This window comes from Phycodurus eques, chromosome 5, assembly GCF_024500275.1.
Source record: "Phycodurus eques isolate BA_2022a chromosome 5, UOR_Pequ_1.1, whole genome shotgun sequence".
NCBI classification, from domain to species: domain Eukaryota; kingdom Metazoa; phylum Chordata; class Actinopteri; order Syngnathiformes; family Syngnathidae; genus Phycodurus; species Phycodurus eques.
The window spans coordinates 27,074,261-27,092,064 of NC_084529.1; the positions used below are offsets into that span (position 1 = coordinate 27,074,261).

Consider the following 17,804-nt stretch of genomic DNA (forward strand, 5'->3'; position numbering starts at 1 on the left):
GTATGATTTCCTGTACTTTGAGGTTACACCACCAAGTCTCCTTATCTCCTTTCCTACCAGAAGATATACCAAGTACTCTCCTGCCTGTCTCCTATCACCTTGGCTGTCGTGGTCCAGTCTTCTGGAAGCTCCTCCTGTCCACCGAGAGCCTGTCTCACCTCTTCTTGAAAAGCCGCACAACACTTGTCCTTTCTCAGCTTCCACCCCATGGTTTATGCTCTGCCTTTGTCTTCTTAATCTTCCTTCCCACCACCAAAGTTGTTTTACACACCACCATCCTATGCTGTCTAGTCACACTCTCCCTTACCACTACCTTACAGTCACTAGCCTACTTGAGATTACATCATCTGCGGAAAATGTAATCCACCTGCGTGCTTCTACCGCTTCTCTTGTAGGTCACACAATGTTCCTGCCTTTTCTGGAAGAAAGTGTTCACTACAGCCATTTCCATCCTTTTTGCAAAGTCTACCACCATCTGTGCCTCGAGGTTCCTTTCCAGGATGCCGAACTTCTTCATCACCCCTGTTTTCTTCACCAACATGTCCATTACAATGTGCATTAATCACGACTGTCTCTTTCTGGAATGCTCAGAATTACTTGGTCTAGCTCCTTCCAGAATTTCTCTTTCACCTCGAGGTCACATCCTACCTGTGTGGCAAAGTATTCACATTATACATAACACCCTCAATTTCAAGTTTCAGTCTCATCACTCGATCTAATACTCTTTTCGACTCCAAGACATTCTTAGCCAACTCTTTTTAAAATAACTCCTACTCCATTTCTCTTTCCGTCTACACCATGGCAAAATATTTGAAACCTGCTCCTAAGCTTCTAACCTTACTGCCTTTCCACCTGCCCTCCTGTACACAAAATATATCAACCTTTCTGCTAATCATCATGTCAACCAACTCCCAAGCTTTCGCTGTCATCGTCCCAACATTCAAAGTCCCCACATTCAGTTCTAGGCTCTCTGCTTTCCTCTTCTCTTTCTGCCTAAGAACCCGGTTTCTACCTCTCCCTTGTCTTCGACCAGGCAGTAGCTGAATTTTCACCGTCGCCCTGTAGGTTAATGGCGACAGAACCCTTTGCATTTATCCAGGCTTGGGACCGGCCTACAGTTTGCTCTGGGTTATGCAAACTGGGCTGCATTTAAATTATTTTTTTTAAAAAACAAGTATGGAATTTTGAAATCACAAATGCGTAGGAACCCTGACATGTCCTTCGATTGGCTGATGGCCAGTTCAGAGTTCATGCCACTTCTAGCCCAAAGTCAGCTAGCATAGGCTGCAGTTCGGCGGCCATCCTCTTGATGACAAACCCTATAGGAAATGGATAGATTGATTTCATCATTTATGATGTCGTTCTTTCGTGTAGAGAGTTTGGCCAGCTGGCCTATGAGCTGCTGGACCAGTCGTACAAGCGCGACGAGCAAGTGGCCATGAAGCTGCTGACCTATGAGCTGGTGAACTGGAGCAACTCCACCTGTCTGAAGCTGGCCGTGGCCGCCAAGCAACGAGACTTCATCGCCCACACGTGCAGCCAGATGTTGCTCACAGACATGTGGATGGGCTGCTTAAGGATCGGCAAGAACCCAGGCCTCAAGGTCCTTGTGTGCGATATCTTACCTAATAAAACATGCAGATATAAACACTAATCTCACGCCACTTTTTTTTTCTTTTTTAACAATAGGTTATTTTGGGAATCATCTTTCCTCCACTGATTCTTCTGCTGGACTTCCGTCTCGGGGATGACATGTCCTACATTGCGCCTGGAGGCAAAGAAGAGGGAAAAGACAAAGATGACGACACAAAATCCAGCAAGGTCTTGCTCAAGGCAAACCGTTATGTGTTCAAATTCTTCCTGCTGTCTGATATACTGTATTTCAGAATTAGAATCCTCTTTATCTGCCAAGTATGTCAAAAATACACGAGGAATTGTTCTCCCGTCGTTGGAGCCGCTCTAGCACGGCAATAGACAGCCATTTTGACAATAAAACTTTTGAGACTACGGAGAGTCACTTAGCCTCGAGCAATTTAATGGCAAGAGGGAAGAAGCTGTTGGAATGTCTGCTGGTTTTAGTTTACATTGATCGATAGCGCCTACCTGAGGGAAGGAGATGGAAGAGGTGGTGGTTCCAAGAGGATTTTGCATGCTCTTGTCTTAGTTCTGGCAGCGTGCAAGTCCTCGAGGGCGGGTAGGGGAGTGCCGACAATTTTTCCGGCAGTCCTAATTGTCCATTGCATTTGGAGTTTGTCCTTTTTCGTGGCAGCGCCAAACCAGACTGTGATGGATGAACACAGGATTGATTTGATGACTGCTGTGTAGAACGGCCTCAGCAGCTCCTGTGGCAGGCCTTGCTTCCTCGGAAGCCGCAGGAAGTACATCCTCCGCTGGGCCTTTTTGAGGACGGAGTTGATGTGGGTCTCCCACTTCAGGTCTGGACTGTAATTCCAAGGAACTTGAAGGTCTTGACGGTTGGCACAGGGGAGTTGGACAGCGTAAGGGGCAGCTGTGGCGAAGGATGCTTCCTGATCCTTTCAAAAAGTCTTTATCCTTATCTTTAACCGCTTAATTATCCTTAGAATGACAACCATTGAATCACCTTGTACACACAGCCGATACAAAAATGACACACTATTGAGGTTTTTGTGATATAAAAAAAAATGATCAAAAGAACACCATACCCGCAGTGATTCACTAATATCAGTCAATGATTTGGCTAGAAAGCAAAATAATGTCCGGAAAAGCCAATGAGAACAACTGAACTCTATTTGGGGTTAGTAAGAGGCACATTGAACAGTGGGGTGTGTATACTTTTGATATCTACTGTACATATACAGGACTATCCAAGTGGTAGACCACCACGTTAGTTGTTTTAGTGACCTTTTTTTACAGCAGGCATTTTGACTTCGTAAAACAGTACATAGTACAACAACATTGCACATACACACAAGAAAATATGAAATAGGGCCCTTTTGGGAGGATCTGAATAAAGGTATGAATATTGATTTTATTTTCACAGTTTGAGTAGTCAATATAGCATCAATGGAGCAGACCACCCCCAGAATCATAGTGGCACAGCCTCTGTCTTTGTTTTATTTTAATTTCTTTGAGTGCAGTACTTCCCCACAACTTCTGTGCTGTATCTTTGGTCTGAAGTGACTGTCTACACTATAACAAAAAAGGACATCATTTTAGCTTTTAGGGTATAATGGTTTGCCACTGGGGTTGTACCCTCAAGGGTGTCACTTTTACAGTCACAATTTAATTATCCTGAATCGGCTACTTTAGCTTGTATTATACCTTAAAGGACAGAAATAGCCTCTTCCTCTGAGAATGTTACCCCCTCCGCCAGTAAAATTTTCTTTTTCTGTATGTTCTAGGACCCCAACGATGCCACTTCCCGGAGGGGGGATGAAGAGGAAGGCAGTGCAAATGTACGCAAAATCCCCATCGGCAAAAGATTATTTGAATTTTATGATGCCCCATTTACCAAATTCTGGTTCAACACAGTAAGTATTCACCTGAAACATTTGTCAACGTTCTTTTAAGCTTAAATGTATCGCTTGTGTACTGTTGGCGCTTGACTTGTTGGTGGTGGGGAAAATGCAAAAAGTAACCTTGGAGTCCAAACCCAATGGCAGCAGTGGGCAAACTTTTGTACTCAAGTGCTACCTCTGATTTTTAAAATGTATGGATGGGCTAGGTCATTTATTGATGAGGGTAAAAAAATATATATCTTATAATTTTCTATGTGTGTTATTCCTCTTCCAGATATGCTATCTGGGCTACCTTATGTTATACAACTACATCATCCTGGTGAAGATGGAGCGATGGCCGTCCTTACAAGAGTGGACCGTCATTGCTTACATCCTTACCCTCGGCAGTGAAAAAGTCAGACAGGTAAACGCGATTCAGTCTTACTATCCCGGGTGACGTTTTTTTATCAATCTCTCAATTAAGAATTGAGAACTGAGAACTACAATAGAGTGAGGCAACTTGTGTTTTTGTCGTTTTGCAAGACAGTGATTTGAAGTTTTTATGGCTGCAATAAAATCTGGGGGATTTATATCTTGGTGATTTATGAGGAAATGATTGCTTCTGAATACTTGCAGTTACAAAATTTGAATCAGATTATGGGCATTTTTGCCAAATCTAATCATTTTGGATTTGGATCATTTTATATGTTCATATTGAATCATAGCGATTCCACTTTTATCCATAAACTAAGGTAATATCAACTTCAAGTTTATAGGGTGGATCCTGGTTGGTATCATCTAGGTTGCCTGAAGGAAAAGAAACAAACAAACAAAAAAAAAGGCTTAGTGGTCTAAATCCAAACATCTGTCAAATCTTATCAATATTTCATCAAAAATAAGAAATAACTTTCTTTTATCGTAACATGCAGATGCTCTGGCACCCAAGCTCTAGTACCACTTCCTTTGTGAGTCTTCTATCAATCTCTGAACCTCACTTTCTCCGATGTTTTTGCGGGAGGTGAACACTGGTTTCATGGGCGGGGCCATCTTGGAAATGGAAGCTGGCACAGTGTTTCACTGATGAAACGGGAAAAGTGCTGAGTGCAATAAAGGACTGCCCCCTGTATGTCAAAATTGGAACTAGACCTTGATTTAGACCAGTTTTCCTTATGAAATACAGGCATATTTGTCTGCTCATTTGTAGTCTGCACTTAATCTAAAAATGAGAAAAAAAATGGAATCAGCCCACTGTAGTTCTCAGTGGCTATATTTGTTTCCCATCTGGAGATCCTGATGTCAGAGCCTGGCAAGCTAAAACAGAAGATAAGCGTGTGGCTGGAGGAGTACTGGAACATCACCGACCTGGTGGCCATCTCCACCTTCCTCCTGGGCCTCATGCTCAGGCTGCAGCGTGAGCCCTACATGGGCTACGGTAGAGTCATCTACTGCATAGACATCATCTTCTGGTACATCCGCGTACTGGACATCTTCGGAGTTAACAAATACCTGGGGCCCTACGTGATGATGATCGGAAAGATGGTAGGTCTCAAGAACACAATAAAGTCGCAGCCAGTCAGTTTGCGACAGTCATCTGCATGTCTTTCAGATGATCGATATGATGTACTTTGTGGTCATCATGCTGGTGGTGCTCATGAGCTTCGGGGTGGCCCGCCAAGCCATCCTGCACCCCGACGAGGAGCCCACGTGGCGCCTGGCCAGGAACATTTTCTATATGCCCTACTGGATGATCTATGGAGAGGTTTTTGCTGACTCGATAGACCGTAAGACTAGAATTCATAGTAAGATTCTGTTTCCTGATTCTAGGCAGATGATCACATATTCACGTGTTTGCTATGATGCTTCGTTTCCCTTTATTGGAATATGGATACGCATTGGCCACAGTACAACTGCACGATCTAATGGCGATCTAGTCAAGAGAATTTGACCTTGACAGAGAGCATACCGGTAATTCCCAGTTTTGATCGACACTGTCAAAGAGCAATTCATTTGACCTTTTAGAATATTTTGAGCCTGCAAGAAAATGCTCAGTGAGGTTCTTGGATACAGATGTAATATAATTTTATTATTGTTATTATTCTTTATTAATTTTAGAATACTGTTTTGCTAACTGCCATTATAATGAGATGTGTGCTATTGTTGCTAATCCAAAAGCAGTATATAATAAGGAAAACAATGATCGTTCCATAAACATTAGAAAGTGGATGGTTGAATATTTATAAAGGCAGATATTGTATTTTGATTTTTGATTTTTTAATGCAGCTCTTGTATTGGATCTCATTAAATTGAACAGTTGTGGCCAGTGAGTACAGTGTATGCATTCATGCCTTCTGCTAACAAGTTGTTGTTTTTATGCATATTTACATCATAACAGCAACAATTGATCCAAATTGCAAATTTCCAAATTTCAATTTTGAATTCTGTGTGTCTACTCGTGACGGGCAGGACAACCAATGAATCAATTAGAAAGTCTGATTTTTGTGTGGAAGGGATTATTGATTTATTCACATCGTGAAGCAACTGAGGCAAAATGGAGTCCACAACTTGTTTGCAAGCAGCAGAGGCACTAATGATTTCCGTTAGCGACTTGCAGTCTCAAGAACAACAACATGATGCCAGCTATGGGAAGTTGAGCTACATCCATATTATGGCACAACTCCTTTGGCCAGCGTTATTCGGCACAACACAACACTGGCATTGAAATAGGAGTTTAGAACATTTAGACCTTTCAAAATAATTTACAGTAGTTCAAAAAGAAGTGTCATCAGCTCTTCTTATGCTTATTATCATAGTATCGTTCGAATGATGTGAGCGTATAATTTATAAATAATACAAGTGCAATTTATAAATAATACACGTGCATCTAAAGAAATGTGAATTTCATAGAAAAGTACATTTATTTCATTACTTCAATTCAAAAAGTGAAGCTCATACATTATATAAATTAATTAATACATGAAAATGCTTTTCAGGGGGCCAATACCCACCTAATTTCTCCATGAAGCATCATTTTTGATTGTTTCCTTTTATATTCCAATTTCTTCAGGAGGTGGATTTATGATATTCATTAGCTGGAAGCTATAATCATCAAAATTACAGCAAATATAACCATGACCTATTTCACTCTGTGTCTAGTGAATCTATATAATTTCACTTTTTGAAATGAACTAAAATATGGTTTTCTACAATAGAATAATTTTTTTTATTAGATGCACCTGTATTTTTAAAAAAACTAGATAATTAAACTAGGTGTCATCTCACAAACATGATCATCTGCCTCAAGTTTTTTTTTTTCTTCATGCCTCTTCTGTCAGGGTGAAGACAGTCAATGTTGAGATTGCATTTTAAAACATCTTTTTATTTTCTTACGCTTGTGGTGTACTGCAAAATTTGAGACCAGTCCACTCTTACTTGGACACCCTCCTGCTTGATCATGACAGAAGGATGATGTGCAAATCCTATTGATTGATTGATTATAACGCCTTCTCTGTGTGCTTTCCTCTTAAGTCTATGCAATGGAAATCAACCGTGAGTAGTCCTCCAAACAAATTCAAATCAATCCTAATAAGAACACTAGTAATAACTCTTTTGTCCTCACAGCTCCATGTGGTGAACATTTGTATGACGAAGATGGGAAGAAGTTGCCTCCGTGCATCCCTGGCGCCTGGCTCACGCCTGCTATTATGGCCTGTTACCTCCTCGTGGCAAATATTCTCCTGGTCAACCTGCTCATTGCTGTCTTCAAGTAAATGCAGACTTCTGTATTAGCAATAGTGAACCCCCATTTATTGCGGGGAATACATTCTAATCGAGACCCATACAAAAAAAAAATGGAAGCATAAAATCTATAGAAAAGAATGTACAGTAGTGATGAGTATTATTGGCTGTGAATACCCTCGATGGCAGTAAGTACTTTTTTTTTTGCTTTGTAAGGAGAGGGATGCATCTATAATGTTAAGAATAGAAGGTCCCAAGATCAGAACCCAAAATGTGAATCACGAGAGAGCTTCAGATACGTCACCAATTAATTGAAGTGAAAAAAACTGGAGCAGTACTGTAATGCCCTCGCATTTGGGCAAGGAGAGCCACAGTTCCAGATGCACTTTCAGACAATTATTGAATGGGACAGTCAAACACACGCATGCAAAATGACAACACTCGCTAGCAGCTACAGAAGTCCAAAACTCACGTCCGGACGCTCCCAAGTCGACTAACCGACAATGTGATGTCACTCACTTGACCACGCCCCTTTAAGGCATACATACAACATTACAGATTTTGTGATGGGCCTTCAAAAAATGGTGCTGATTTTTGGGGGGCTGGAATGGATTGATGACATTTCCATTAATTTCAGTGAGGAATATTAATTTGAGGTGACAAAATTGGCCGGCTGGTTAGCACATCTGCCTAATAGTTCTGTCAGTGGTACAAATCCAGGCTCTGGTCTTCCTACGTGTTCACCGGTGATGTCCAAACTTTCCTCTGAGGGTTCTTCAACTTGAATTTAACGAGCAGAAATAAAAAAGCATCAAGCAATTGTATAGTGTTTATACTGTATATTATATATATATATATATTTTTAAAGCTGCTACGTCACACTTTCTGTTGAAGTTGATCAGGCAAATTTTGAGGTAGCCCTGTATTTCACGAGAATACTGTAGCGCCGCTGCTGCGCTGTGTGATAAGTGAGCCGCGATGTAGCGGGGGGAACACAATATTATCATCCAACAAGCTGTAATCGTACTCGTGTGTACATTCCACAGCAACACCTTCTTCGAGGTCAAGTCCATCTCCAACCAGGTGTGGAAGTTTCAGCGCTATCAGCTGATCATGACGTTCCACGACCGGCCTATCCTGCCACCGCCGCTCATCATCTTCAGCCACCTCTACATCCTCTTCAGCAGGGTTTTCCGACACTGCTTCAGGAAGAAGCAAGACGGAGAACTTGACGAGAAGGACCGCGGGCTCAGTTAAGACACACATTAAATCTTGTCTGTCGCATTCTACACTGGCTCGGAATAAGGAGAGTGACCGTTGTATTAAGTTAGTGTAAGACAAAACGATTGACTTGTGTGTGTTTACCGACCATGATACAATTGTGGATTGTGAAACAGGTTGAAATGGAGAAAAATAATGAGCACCGCTTCAGTCACATTTGTTTTAGTTACTCAAAATGAACGGAAATTGCAATTTGTTAGATTAAGTTATATTGTTAAGTGTAACTAAACTAATTTCTATATTTGATTATTTGTTTAATATTCAAAATCTTGAAATGGTGAATTTTGGCTTTTTGTTAGCGTAAGATATAATCATCCAAATTATATATAAAAAAATTAATTATGAAGTATTTTACTCCCTTTAATTAATCTATTAGTTTCACTTTTTGAATTGAACAGCTAAATAAAGTTTCCCATGATACTTTAGTTTATAAAGATGCATCTGTGTATCAGAAGAACCAAATTGTTGCAATATCAGGTCGAAACAATTACAATAGCAATAATAGGAATACTGCTAATAATAGGACCACTAATAGATTTTATTCATAACAGCCTTTTAAAACGCTCAAGAATCCTTTCCAAAAGTTTCGTTTGAAAAATTACCAGGAAAAAAATGTACAGTAGCCTACTAAATCTACCTTTGGTTTGATTGTAGAACACAATTAAAAGGTGTACCATTAACAATTCAGTGGTAGCGTTCCACAAATTCTGCTGTACAAATGGGTATGAATTTAGCAATATCTGTACAGTGGTAGAACTGCATGCTGAGAGCGGTTCCTAATATTTTGCCCCGTGCATGATGCGACGCAAAGTAACCAGAATATCAGCATCCCTCAGTCTAAAAAAGTGCCATTAACATTTGCAAAGGCATTACAGTGTATTTTTCGTACGGTTCTTGTACTGGATCTCGTTTTATTGTTTAGGTGTATCAACATATGCTTTGACATGACTTCACTGATTCACTAACCTACCTCTTCTTGTTATTTGTTTTCTCAAAGAGCTAAGACTGAATCCGGAGGAGCTGAAGAATCTGTACGAGTTTGAAGAACAGTGCGTGGAGGAATATTTTCGAGAAAAGGAAGACGAGCAGCAGTCCTCGAGCGACGAACGCATCAAGGTGACCTCAGAAAGGTGAGCCCTGTTTCACAAGTACGGTGGTACCTTGACTTAGAAGTACACGTGGCTCATAATCACGCTGGTGCTCTTCAAAGAGTTGAGAACATGTCCATGCGTCTGGAGGAGGTCAACGAGAGGGAGAACACCATGAAGGCCTCCCTGCAAACGGTGGATCTCCGTTTGGCCCAACTGGAGGAGATCCACGGTCGAATGGCGCACGCTTTGGAAAAGCTGGCGGGGGTGGACAGACTGGAGCTGACCAGGACTCATTCGCGCAATTCGCCAGCGTGCGATCACTCTTCTCTGGTTCGCCAGGGCAGCATCAACAGCGCTGACGGTTACAGCCTCTACCGCTTCCACATGGACATGGAGGAGTTTGCAACAAAGCAGAGGGACGCAGAGGAACCGGTGAAAAGTGGCCTGGAAAGACAGAAAAGTCAAGCTTCCAGCACATGCGCTCTGAACGTGAAGGAGAGCGCTCAAAACTTAGAAGTCGGCAGCCTGAGCAGAACGAGGCCCAGCTCTTGTGTGGACATCCTCATATCTCCGTGTGAATCCAAGCAGGTGTCTGCAGGATCGAGCCACGACACCTTAACCGACAAGGAGATACTCGGAAGCTCGCAGCTGCTGGATCGAATCGCAGACAAGAACAAACTCAAACCATCCTCCTCGCCGAAACGAACTAAATCACTGAGACACTATCCGGCCGAAGAGCCGGCCACCTCTCCTTTGACTAAGAGGAGGAGCATGAGCACCATCATCATCAGCCCTCCCGATGAACCCGAGGAGCCCGCCGAAGACACCAAAAAAGTCCGAGTGCCTCCCGCAAACTTCTCCTCCCCAAAAAGGACCAAATCGTTGCGCTACGTCCCCACCGAGAGCCTAAGCCAAACATCCCCCATTACAAAGAGGAGAGCGATGAGCAGCATTATTTACAGTCCGGCCGAGGCGCTTGATGACGAGCTCAACGCCCAAGACTACACGTCATTCGTGGAGCAGGCGGCCAAAACTCCCAAACAATGGCCTGCGGACCTTGAGTATACAGTGCACCCTAGCACTGTTGGTCACATGCCGAAAGTGTCAACTGTCAGAAGGACCATCCAGCAGTTTCAGACCACCACGGCGGGGGTAGAGTTTAAAGCCAATGATGGGATCGATCCAGTTCCTGGAAAAAGCAAAGGAACTCCGCCAGAGCTCACAGAAGAACAGATAAAGACGAGGGTGAAGAGAAACATGTCGGACGGCGCTCAGTATCTGACCGTCTCTGAGGATAAGTACCTGCCCTCGCACAGGTCTCGCAGTTGGAACGCGAATGATCGCAAAGCAAGAGGCACGGTGGTTAGCAAGAGAGCATCCAGCAGTGAGAGGCACGTCGTGGACGCTTGCGGAGGACCGGCACAGGAGACAGAGGATGACAGTCGTGAAAAGAAATGACATCCAAAAATCCGTGGTCGTAAACCTCCATGTATCCCACCCAAGCATCCTCTCTGGAGTTTCCTTCAGCGAGGAAAGAAGTCAGGTTACGAAAATAATGTCATAATATTATGGCTGTCCAAAAAAGTTGTAATTGTAACGTTCCGAAAAAGAAGTTTGGACATTATGAGGGGCAAAAGGGGTTAAAAAGACGAGAAAAGGCAAAAGTTAAAACATGATGAGAAAAGGCGTAATGTTATGAAAATAGTCCTATTAAAGGTCCCATGTTTTGGCTATTTAGACCTCCATAGAGTAACTCTCTAATATGGACTTAGTATGAAAGTGTCAATTTCATTTTAAAAAAAAGGAAAAAAACACCTTGGTTTTGTCATACAAGGGTCCAGAAAAGGCCCCTCTGACCGCTACTTCTGTTTGACCCAGTTTTGTATCTGCTTTGTCCATATGTGGCTAAGACTGCAGCCCTTTTCTCTGATTGTTTGCCTCTGTGTAGAAGACGCACTTGTGAGCGCACACTTGTTTGTTATGTTGACGCCGCTGGCTCAGGAGCGGAGAGATAGGCGGAGATCTTTGCTAGTGACATAGATAAACCCGAGAAATTCAAAATAGCTGATTTCAGGCTTCTCGGCAGAAAAACATCTGGAACTCAGGAATGGGTGGATGATTTTAATTCATATTTCACGTTTACTGAGGCACCATAGAGCCAATATTACATTCCAAATACTAGAAAAAGGTGGTTTGGTGAAATATGGCACCTTTTAAAAAAAAAAAAAAAAAGTCAAATTAATAAGAAAAAAAACATGTTACAAAATATGAGGGAAAAGTCATAATGTATAAGATTTTAATGTAAAAAGGAACAAAGTCCAAATTTTCAAAGAGAAAAGTGGTAATCTTGCAAAAAAAAGTTGTTATATTTCAAGAATTAAATCTTATAAAGCTAAAGTTAAATTAATGAGAACAGTCCTAATGTTAAAAATGAAGGGTAAATATTACAAGTCAAAATATTACCAAAAAAAGTTGTAGTGTTACAAAATAATGTAATACTGAGAAAAAAACATGTTAATAAAGTTGCAAAAGAGAGGCATAAAGTAAAATACTTTGGGAAAATGTTATGAAAATAGGGGTAATATTATGACTAAAAAAAACTTTAATGTTACGAGACTAGTTAAAAAATTACAAAGATTGAAATTGTAACTTAAGTGAAAACAGTTGTAACACTGCAAGAATAGAAAAAGTACAATTTCATAAACGCAATCCTAAAACCAGGAGCCGCTTTTTCCCACAGCTGTGCACCTGACCACACTCACACATTGCGGTCAGGTCAGGATGTTGCTAGGGCAACCACGCCGATTAGTCTTTTTGTTCGCTGACAGGGAGACCAGATATTCATGCGGCACACTCAAGTCCAACAATTCGGTCTCAAGCATGCCAAACCTTGCATGGTGAAGACTCTAAATTGTCCGTAGGCGTGAATGCGTGTCAATGGGCGTCCACGTATATGTTCCCTGCAAGTTGACTGTCGACCAGTCTGCAAGACATTTCTGAAACCGTCTAAACAATTCACTCATTGGCATAACACCTTTCCTCAGTTGTTTTGTCTTTTAATGTGAAGGAAACCCTGCGAATGTCAACACATATTGCACTGTGACATGAACTTTCGACACGTACTGAACAATCACTCTGCTATGCAGACTGTGAACCGGTAGTGTACAATGTGTGTACAATGTGCTTAATATTCCAACAGTGTTCATGCAAATACTGACAACGGCTATTACAACATGGATTCACTGCTCCCATCAGAGGAACTCTTCTATTTTGTCAGTAATTAATAAGTTAATTTTTTTTTTTTTTTTTTTTTCAACTGAATACAACACGTTAACTTTATACATTTATACATCTATTCTAATGCCTTCGAGTCATGAACTTACATACACAGATACAATCATTGCTGGGACTTGATATGCATGTCGCACAGCATCCTCGTGGTCAATATGGCACAAGGTATAAACGTAGTGCTACAACGTGAATAAATGCGAGGCATTTGTTATTGTAAATGTATAAGAACACTATGGTTTGAATAAGTGAGGTAATGTCGAAACAGAAAACAAGACTCCTCGGAGGCGTCAGCTACAAACGAGTCGTAACTGACCATCACAGTTGACCATCACAGTTTCAGACCTCAGTTCCTCGTCGAGGGTCTTCAAGTCAGACGAGCCCTTGTGTGTGGGAACCCGTGGGCTCGAGCTGGGGCTGAGGTCCCCCTCCCGCCTCCCCCACCCCGGCTAAACTGAGGAGCCCCCTCCAAAGTTACACTGAAGAGCAAAGAGCGCCCACGAAAAGAGCAAAGTCACACAAGCGTGTGCACCGGGCGGTCTAGATGAGCGTACACTTGAGGAATTTGATCCTCTTGGACTTCTTCTCAGTGATCTTGACTGCTTTTCCAGATCCTCCAGCACTGTTTTCAGTCTTATAAGCAAAAGAGAAATCACATTACTGGCGACTAAAAGTCAAATGTAATGTGTGATCCGTAAGCACTTACTGTCTTTGAGCTCAGATTGTGCAGGATGTCTCTTCCCATGGTATAAAACGCCTAATTCAAATCAAAACCAGATGTTACATACGTAATACAGTAGTGTTTCTCAACCTTGATTGAGCCATGGCACATATTTCACATTAGAAAACATCTCTTGGCACATCACCAAACAAAAAGTGGATAAGCAGGTTAATACCTTCTGCCATCTAGTAGAGGAGTATTTAAGTGTTTTGCCTGTCACTATAGGTCACTGGCACAGATAGATGAACAAAGACACATTATTTGTAATCAATCATTTTCAAACCAATTCATTGAAATTGCACAATTTCCCGCAGCGCAACTAATGATCCACCACGGCACACTGGTTAGGAATCACTGCGGATTTAACAGTGTTTTCCCCACTAAATCGTGGTTCACCGACTACCTGCTACATCGCCGATTTTTGGGGTGGAGCGTATCCACTTGGCTAATGTGGAAATCTGCCTTTTACACAACTTTTTTTTTTAAGTTGACTTACAGCATGCTCACTGCAATACCTTTGCATGTGGGAAAGTAAAGCTGCAGCCCTTTATTGAACGCAGAGGAAACAATCAAACGCAATGAGCACACTCACGTCACGCTGGAGCTGATATCAGCCACGGGTCACGCCCAGAAACTTGCTCGCGGACGTTACATGCCACCCCACCAGGCCCCGCCTCTTAAAGGCCTATATCTAACACACGTGCAGGATTTTCTATACATTTTATACTATCACCTACTGCTGCTACTGGTATCTTTCCAGAACAACCTTCAATAAGTGAAAATTCATGATAAGAGGAGAGCATATTTTTAAAATTCTCACACGCTTTCAACACATTTCAACTTCTTCAAACACACTTTAAAGGTCCCGTATTTTGGCATTTGGTATTTAGACCTCCTTAGAGTGACTCTCTAACATGGACAGTAGAAAAGTGCCAATATTATTTCAAAAAACACCTCGGTTTGGTCATTTCATTGTCTCCTTCAAAGTATTCCCGAGCACCTACTATGACTCTTGTTTGCACAGTTCTCCAAGTAAGAGGCAAAACGTGCTTGCATCAAGCTGTAAAACTCGCACATATAAAGCAAGAGAATTAAACACTGTATTTTTAAACACCAAAACGTTCAACCAAGCCATATAATTGTGTCTAATGAAAGTCCCCTAGCTGAATGCTAACATATAATGTGAACCATCATAGAGCGAGCAAGAGGAAATTAGCATAGAGGTTGAAGTCATTATGAAGCTTCAAAAAACGGCTACATGGAGCAGCAGCACATACAAACGGAGCAAACAGTACATCTACAATCACAGGCATATCTTCTCTCTGCCCTGTGGGAACAACAAATATTAAAACAGAAAATCTAAATTTGGATTTGCCTGTATACCCATAAAACCCCACAATATAGCAGGGGAAATACTGTAATCCCACGAGAAATGTCAAGATGAAAACTGTCGACGTACCTCTTCTACGTTCAGACTTGTCTTTGCACTGGTTTCCAGGAACTTGACGCCGTAATCAATAGCCAGCTAAAGGCAGAGGACAAACAACATGGTGGTGATTTATTAGCATGAATATTTAACGTGTTTTAGTTCCCCTTAATGAGATGTTTTAATGAGTTGCTGTTGGTGGACAGGGACTCACTTTTTCACCTCTGTCTTTGGACACTTGGCGCCTATCAGTCATGTCACATTTGTTACCCAGGACCATCTTCTCCACGTCCGATGAGGCGTGCTGAGAGTTTAAAAGTCAGCTTGGTCATGTTCATGTACATTTTACAACAAGGGACACGTCATTTGAACAAATGTTTTTTTATGCTACAGCGGTGTTCGAGCTAAATAGGACCTACATATTGAAAAAGTATGCAAAGAACATCAACTGCATTACAATGTGAGCAATCCCCGTGCCAATCCCCAGTAAGTAAGAACAATGTGAGGTTTCGAATGCATCCAAAGCTCACCTCTTCAATATTCCTGATCCAGTTTTTAATGTTTTCAAATGACTTCTCGTTGGAGATGTCATAGACGAGCATGATTCCCTGAGAAGAGGACGAAGACGAATCCTTGTTTCTTCATGCAGCTCCTCAGCATTCCAGCGCAGTTGAGCGAGGACTTACCATGGCTCCTCTGTAGTAAGCTGTCGTGATGGTGCGAAAGCGCTCCTGGCCTGCAGTGTCCCTGTGTTCAGCCAATGAATACAAATTCTCAAAGATCTGTGTCCGCTTTTTAAAAATAAACATCTAATTCCACTCACCAAATTTGAAGTTTGACTCTCTTTCCGTCCAACTCTATTGTTCTGATTTTGAAGTCTATGCCTGTGTTAAAGTGAACAGAGACTGCAGTTGGAGAACTTCCTTCTGGCTTTCATTATTGTCTCACGGAACCATATTGTTTCGAATGTATGAAAACATGACACAAGCATAAAAATGTATGTCAAACAAAGCAATTCTGTAATAACTGGTATTACCATATTTATAAAGGAAGCCTTGTGGTTCATAGACTATGGAATACGTTTTCTAATGTTTATTGAGCCAAGTTGCATATTTGAAACTGTGAAAATCTCACGGCATGTTTACCAAGCAAAAATTAAAGACCAACTGCAAAACTTAAATCGACAAAGCTATATATATGCAACTGTTAAATCTCGTGTCCACCATATTGAGAGTATTACCGAGTTCCTTATTTTTCCTTATGTTCCGCTTCTTTGCCTTGAATCACATTCTGCGTATTATAAGAATTTGTGTCCATGTACAGTATATCCTGTGTGTATCAATGTTCTCATTTCATACATGGACCAATAGATCAGTTAGTGATATATTGGCCGATATGTCTGATTTTGGCTGGTTTTTAGCCTACAATATTGGTATTGGCATCGATTGTAGTAATTAAAGCGATAGATTTGATAGATAGATAGATAGATAGATAGATAGATAGATAGATAGATAGATAGATAGATAGATAGATAGATATCTAACGAGCTTATTCGAATGTATTTCACACCCATTTTTCCTTCCCAAACAATCCATTTCCGTCCTTGTCAATACAAATACTTCGGGTATTACACTCATGCAGATACAGAGCGGCCTATGTTGTTATTACGCATGTGCCGCTGCATTATTACTGACAGGCTACTGCGGTGTACTCACCTATGGTGGATATGAAGGTGGTATTGAAAGAGTCTTCGCTGAATCGAAACAGCAGACACGTCTTGCCCACGCCGCTGTCACCGATAAGCAACAGTTTAAAGAGGTAATCGTACGTCTTTGCCATTGCGCGCAGCAAACAGGCCGAGATTTGGGTCAATAAATGGGCGTGCTGGGCCGGGATCCCCCGTCTTTCCGTCTTTCCGGTCCTCAGCTGTCTGGCTCAGGCGGTCTGGCAGCCGGCCAGTGCGGACAGGAGTGACGTAATGCAGCGCGTTGCATTCCGGTCCATGTAGTTTTGTCTACCAAACCGCTACAATTTAAACTTCTCTGCTAAACACATGCGTCGTTTGTTATGCATTTTATCATTTTTATTCAGACTATAAAATATATATTGAAACATAACTGTGTGGTTGGCTTTCATGCCACTTTAAGTCATTTCTAGATATTAAATAAACCTAATCGTGCGATTACGTGTAAAATCAATTATTAAACGATTTTAAATATTCATTTACTTTTAGTATGTATTTCCTGGTATGATTGTAAGCACTTTAGATATCGTGATAACAAACTCGACGATAATCCCAGTTCCTCCCAGTTGGTGTCCACCACCACCACCACCAAGAAGAAAAGAAGAAGAAGAAGAAGCCCACGGAAACAACGCCAACACGGCGAGATGCCTGTAAGTTAACAACTTTAAACGTGTCCTAGCTTTTGCTTTATTTAGTTTTCTTACATGCAACGCTTCACGTACACGTTACAAAGCAATTGTCACACAGGGTGCAAATCGTGTGAGTCGTTTTAATAACATCGAGATGTGCGTAGTCAGAGCGAGCACATGGTGTATTGTGTACAAGTGTTTAGAGCTAGTCTTGCTTTAGCTTGGCAACGTGCGGGGTCGTCTACTTGCTGGAACGTCCACAGCAGTGCAAGGGAGCAATTGTATGGTTCCAGAAATTATTCCTCGCCGTTTTCTTCACTGGGGCCATTGCTTAACTGCACCGATAGCTAAATGAACGTTCTGCGCGTTAAGTTAATTGTTAACTATTTGTGTTTATATCGATGGTATTA

The 17,804-nt window shown here is 41.6% G+C and overlaps 2 protein-coding genes across 3 annotated transcripts in view; one reads left to right on the forward strand and one right to left on the reverse strand.

Annotated features, from left to right (window-relative positions):
* LOC133402328 (transient receptor potential cation channel subfamily M member 1) overlaps positions 1-15,839 on the forward strand; it is a 37,036-nt gene extending 21,197 nt beyond the window's left edge. The window contains exons 18-28 of one of the 2 annotated variants that reach the window (XM_061675892.1): positions 1,375-1,603; positions 1,690-1,821; positions 3,384-3,512; positions 3,775-3,903; positions 4,767-5,018; positions 5,086-5,278; positions 7,005-7,025; positions 7,098-7,242; positions 8,261-8,466; positions 9,493-9,625; positions 9,706-15,839. In XM_061675892.1, coding sequence (XP_061531876.1) covers positions 1,375-1,603; positions 1,690-1,821; positions 3,384-3,512; positions 3,775-3,903; positions 4,767-5,018; positions 5,086-5,278; positions 7,005-7,025; positions 7,098-7,242; positions 8,261-8,466; positions 9,493-9,625; positions 9,706-11,044 — 2,908 coding nt within the window. In that variant the 3' untranslated portion in view covers positions 11,045-15,839. The remainder of the gene's footprint in view (positions 1-1,374; positions 1,604-1,689; positions 1,822-3,383; positions 3,513-3,774; positions 3,904-4,766; positions 5,019-5,085; positions 5,279-7,004; positions 7,026-7,097; positions 7,243-8,260; positions 8,467-9,492; positions 9,626-9,705) is intronic. The other variant, XM_061675893.1, reaches the window with a different exon arrangement.
* On the reverse strand, positions 11,850-16,942 carry LOC133402330 (ras-related protein Rab-8B-like). Its single transcript, XM_061675896.1, has 8 exons — positions 16,737-16,942; positions 15,845-15,905; positions 15,708-15,768; positions 15,552-15,629; positions 15,236-15,325; positions 15,055-15,120; positions 13,581-13,631; positions 11,850-13,507 (listed from the first exon to the last, which is right to left on the reverse strand). The coding sequence occupies exons 1-8, from the start codon at positions 16,858-16,860 to the stop codon at positions 13,415-13,417; spliced, it is 624 nt and encodes a 207-aa protein (XP_061531880.1). The 5' UTR covers positions 16,861-16,942; the 3' UTR covers positions 11,850-13,414.
* Between the last annotated feature and the right edge of the window lie 862 nt (positions 16,943-17,804).

Coding starts and splice junctions, on each gene's coding strand:
- LOC133402330 (XM_061675896.1), bottom strand. CDS start 16,860: ATGGCAAAGACGTACGATTACCTCTTTAAACTGTTGCTTATCGGTGAC. Junction 15,906..16,736: donor CACCTTCATATCCACCATAG/GTGAGTACACCG, acceptor ACTTTAACACAG/GCATAGACTTCAAAATCAGA. Junction 15,326..15,551: donor GGATCAGGAATATTGAAGAG/GTGAGCTTTGGA, acceptor TTAAACTCTCAG/CACGCCTCATCGGACGTGGA.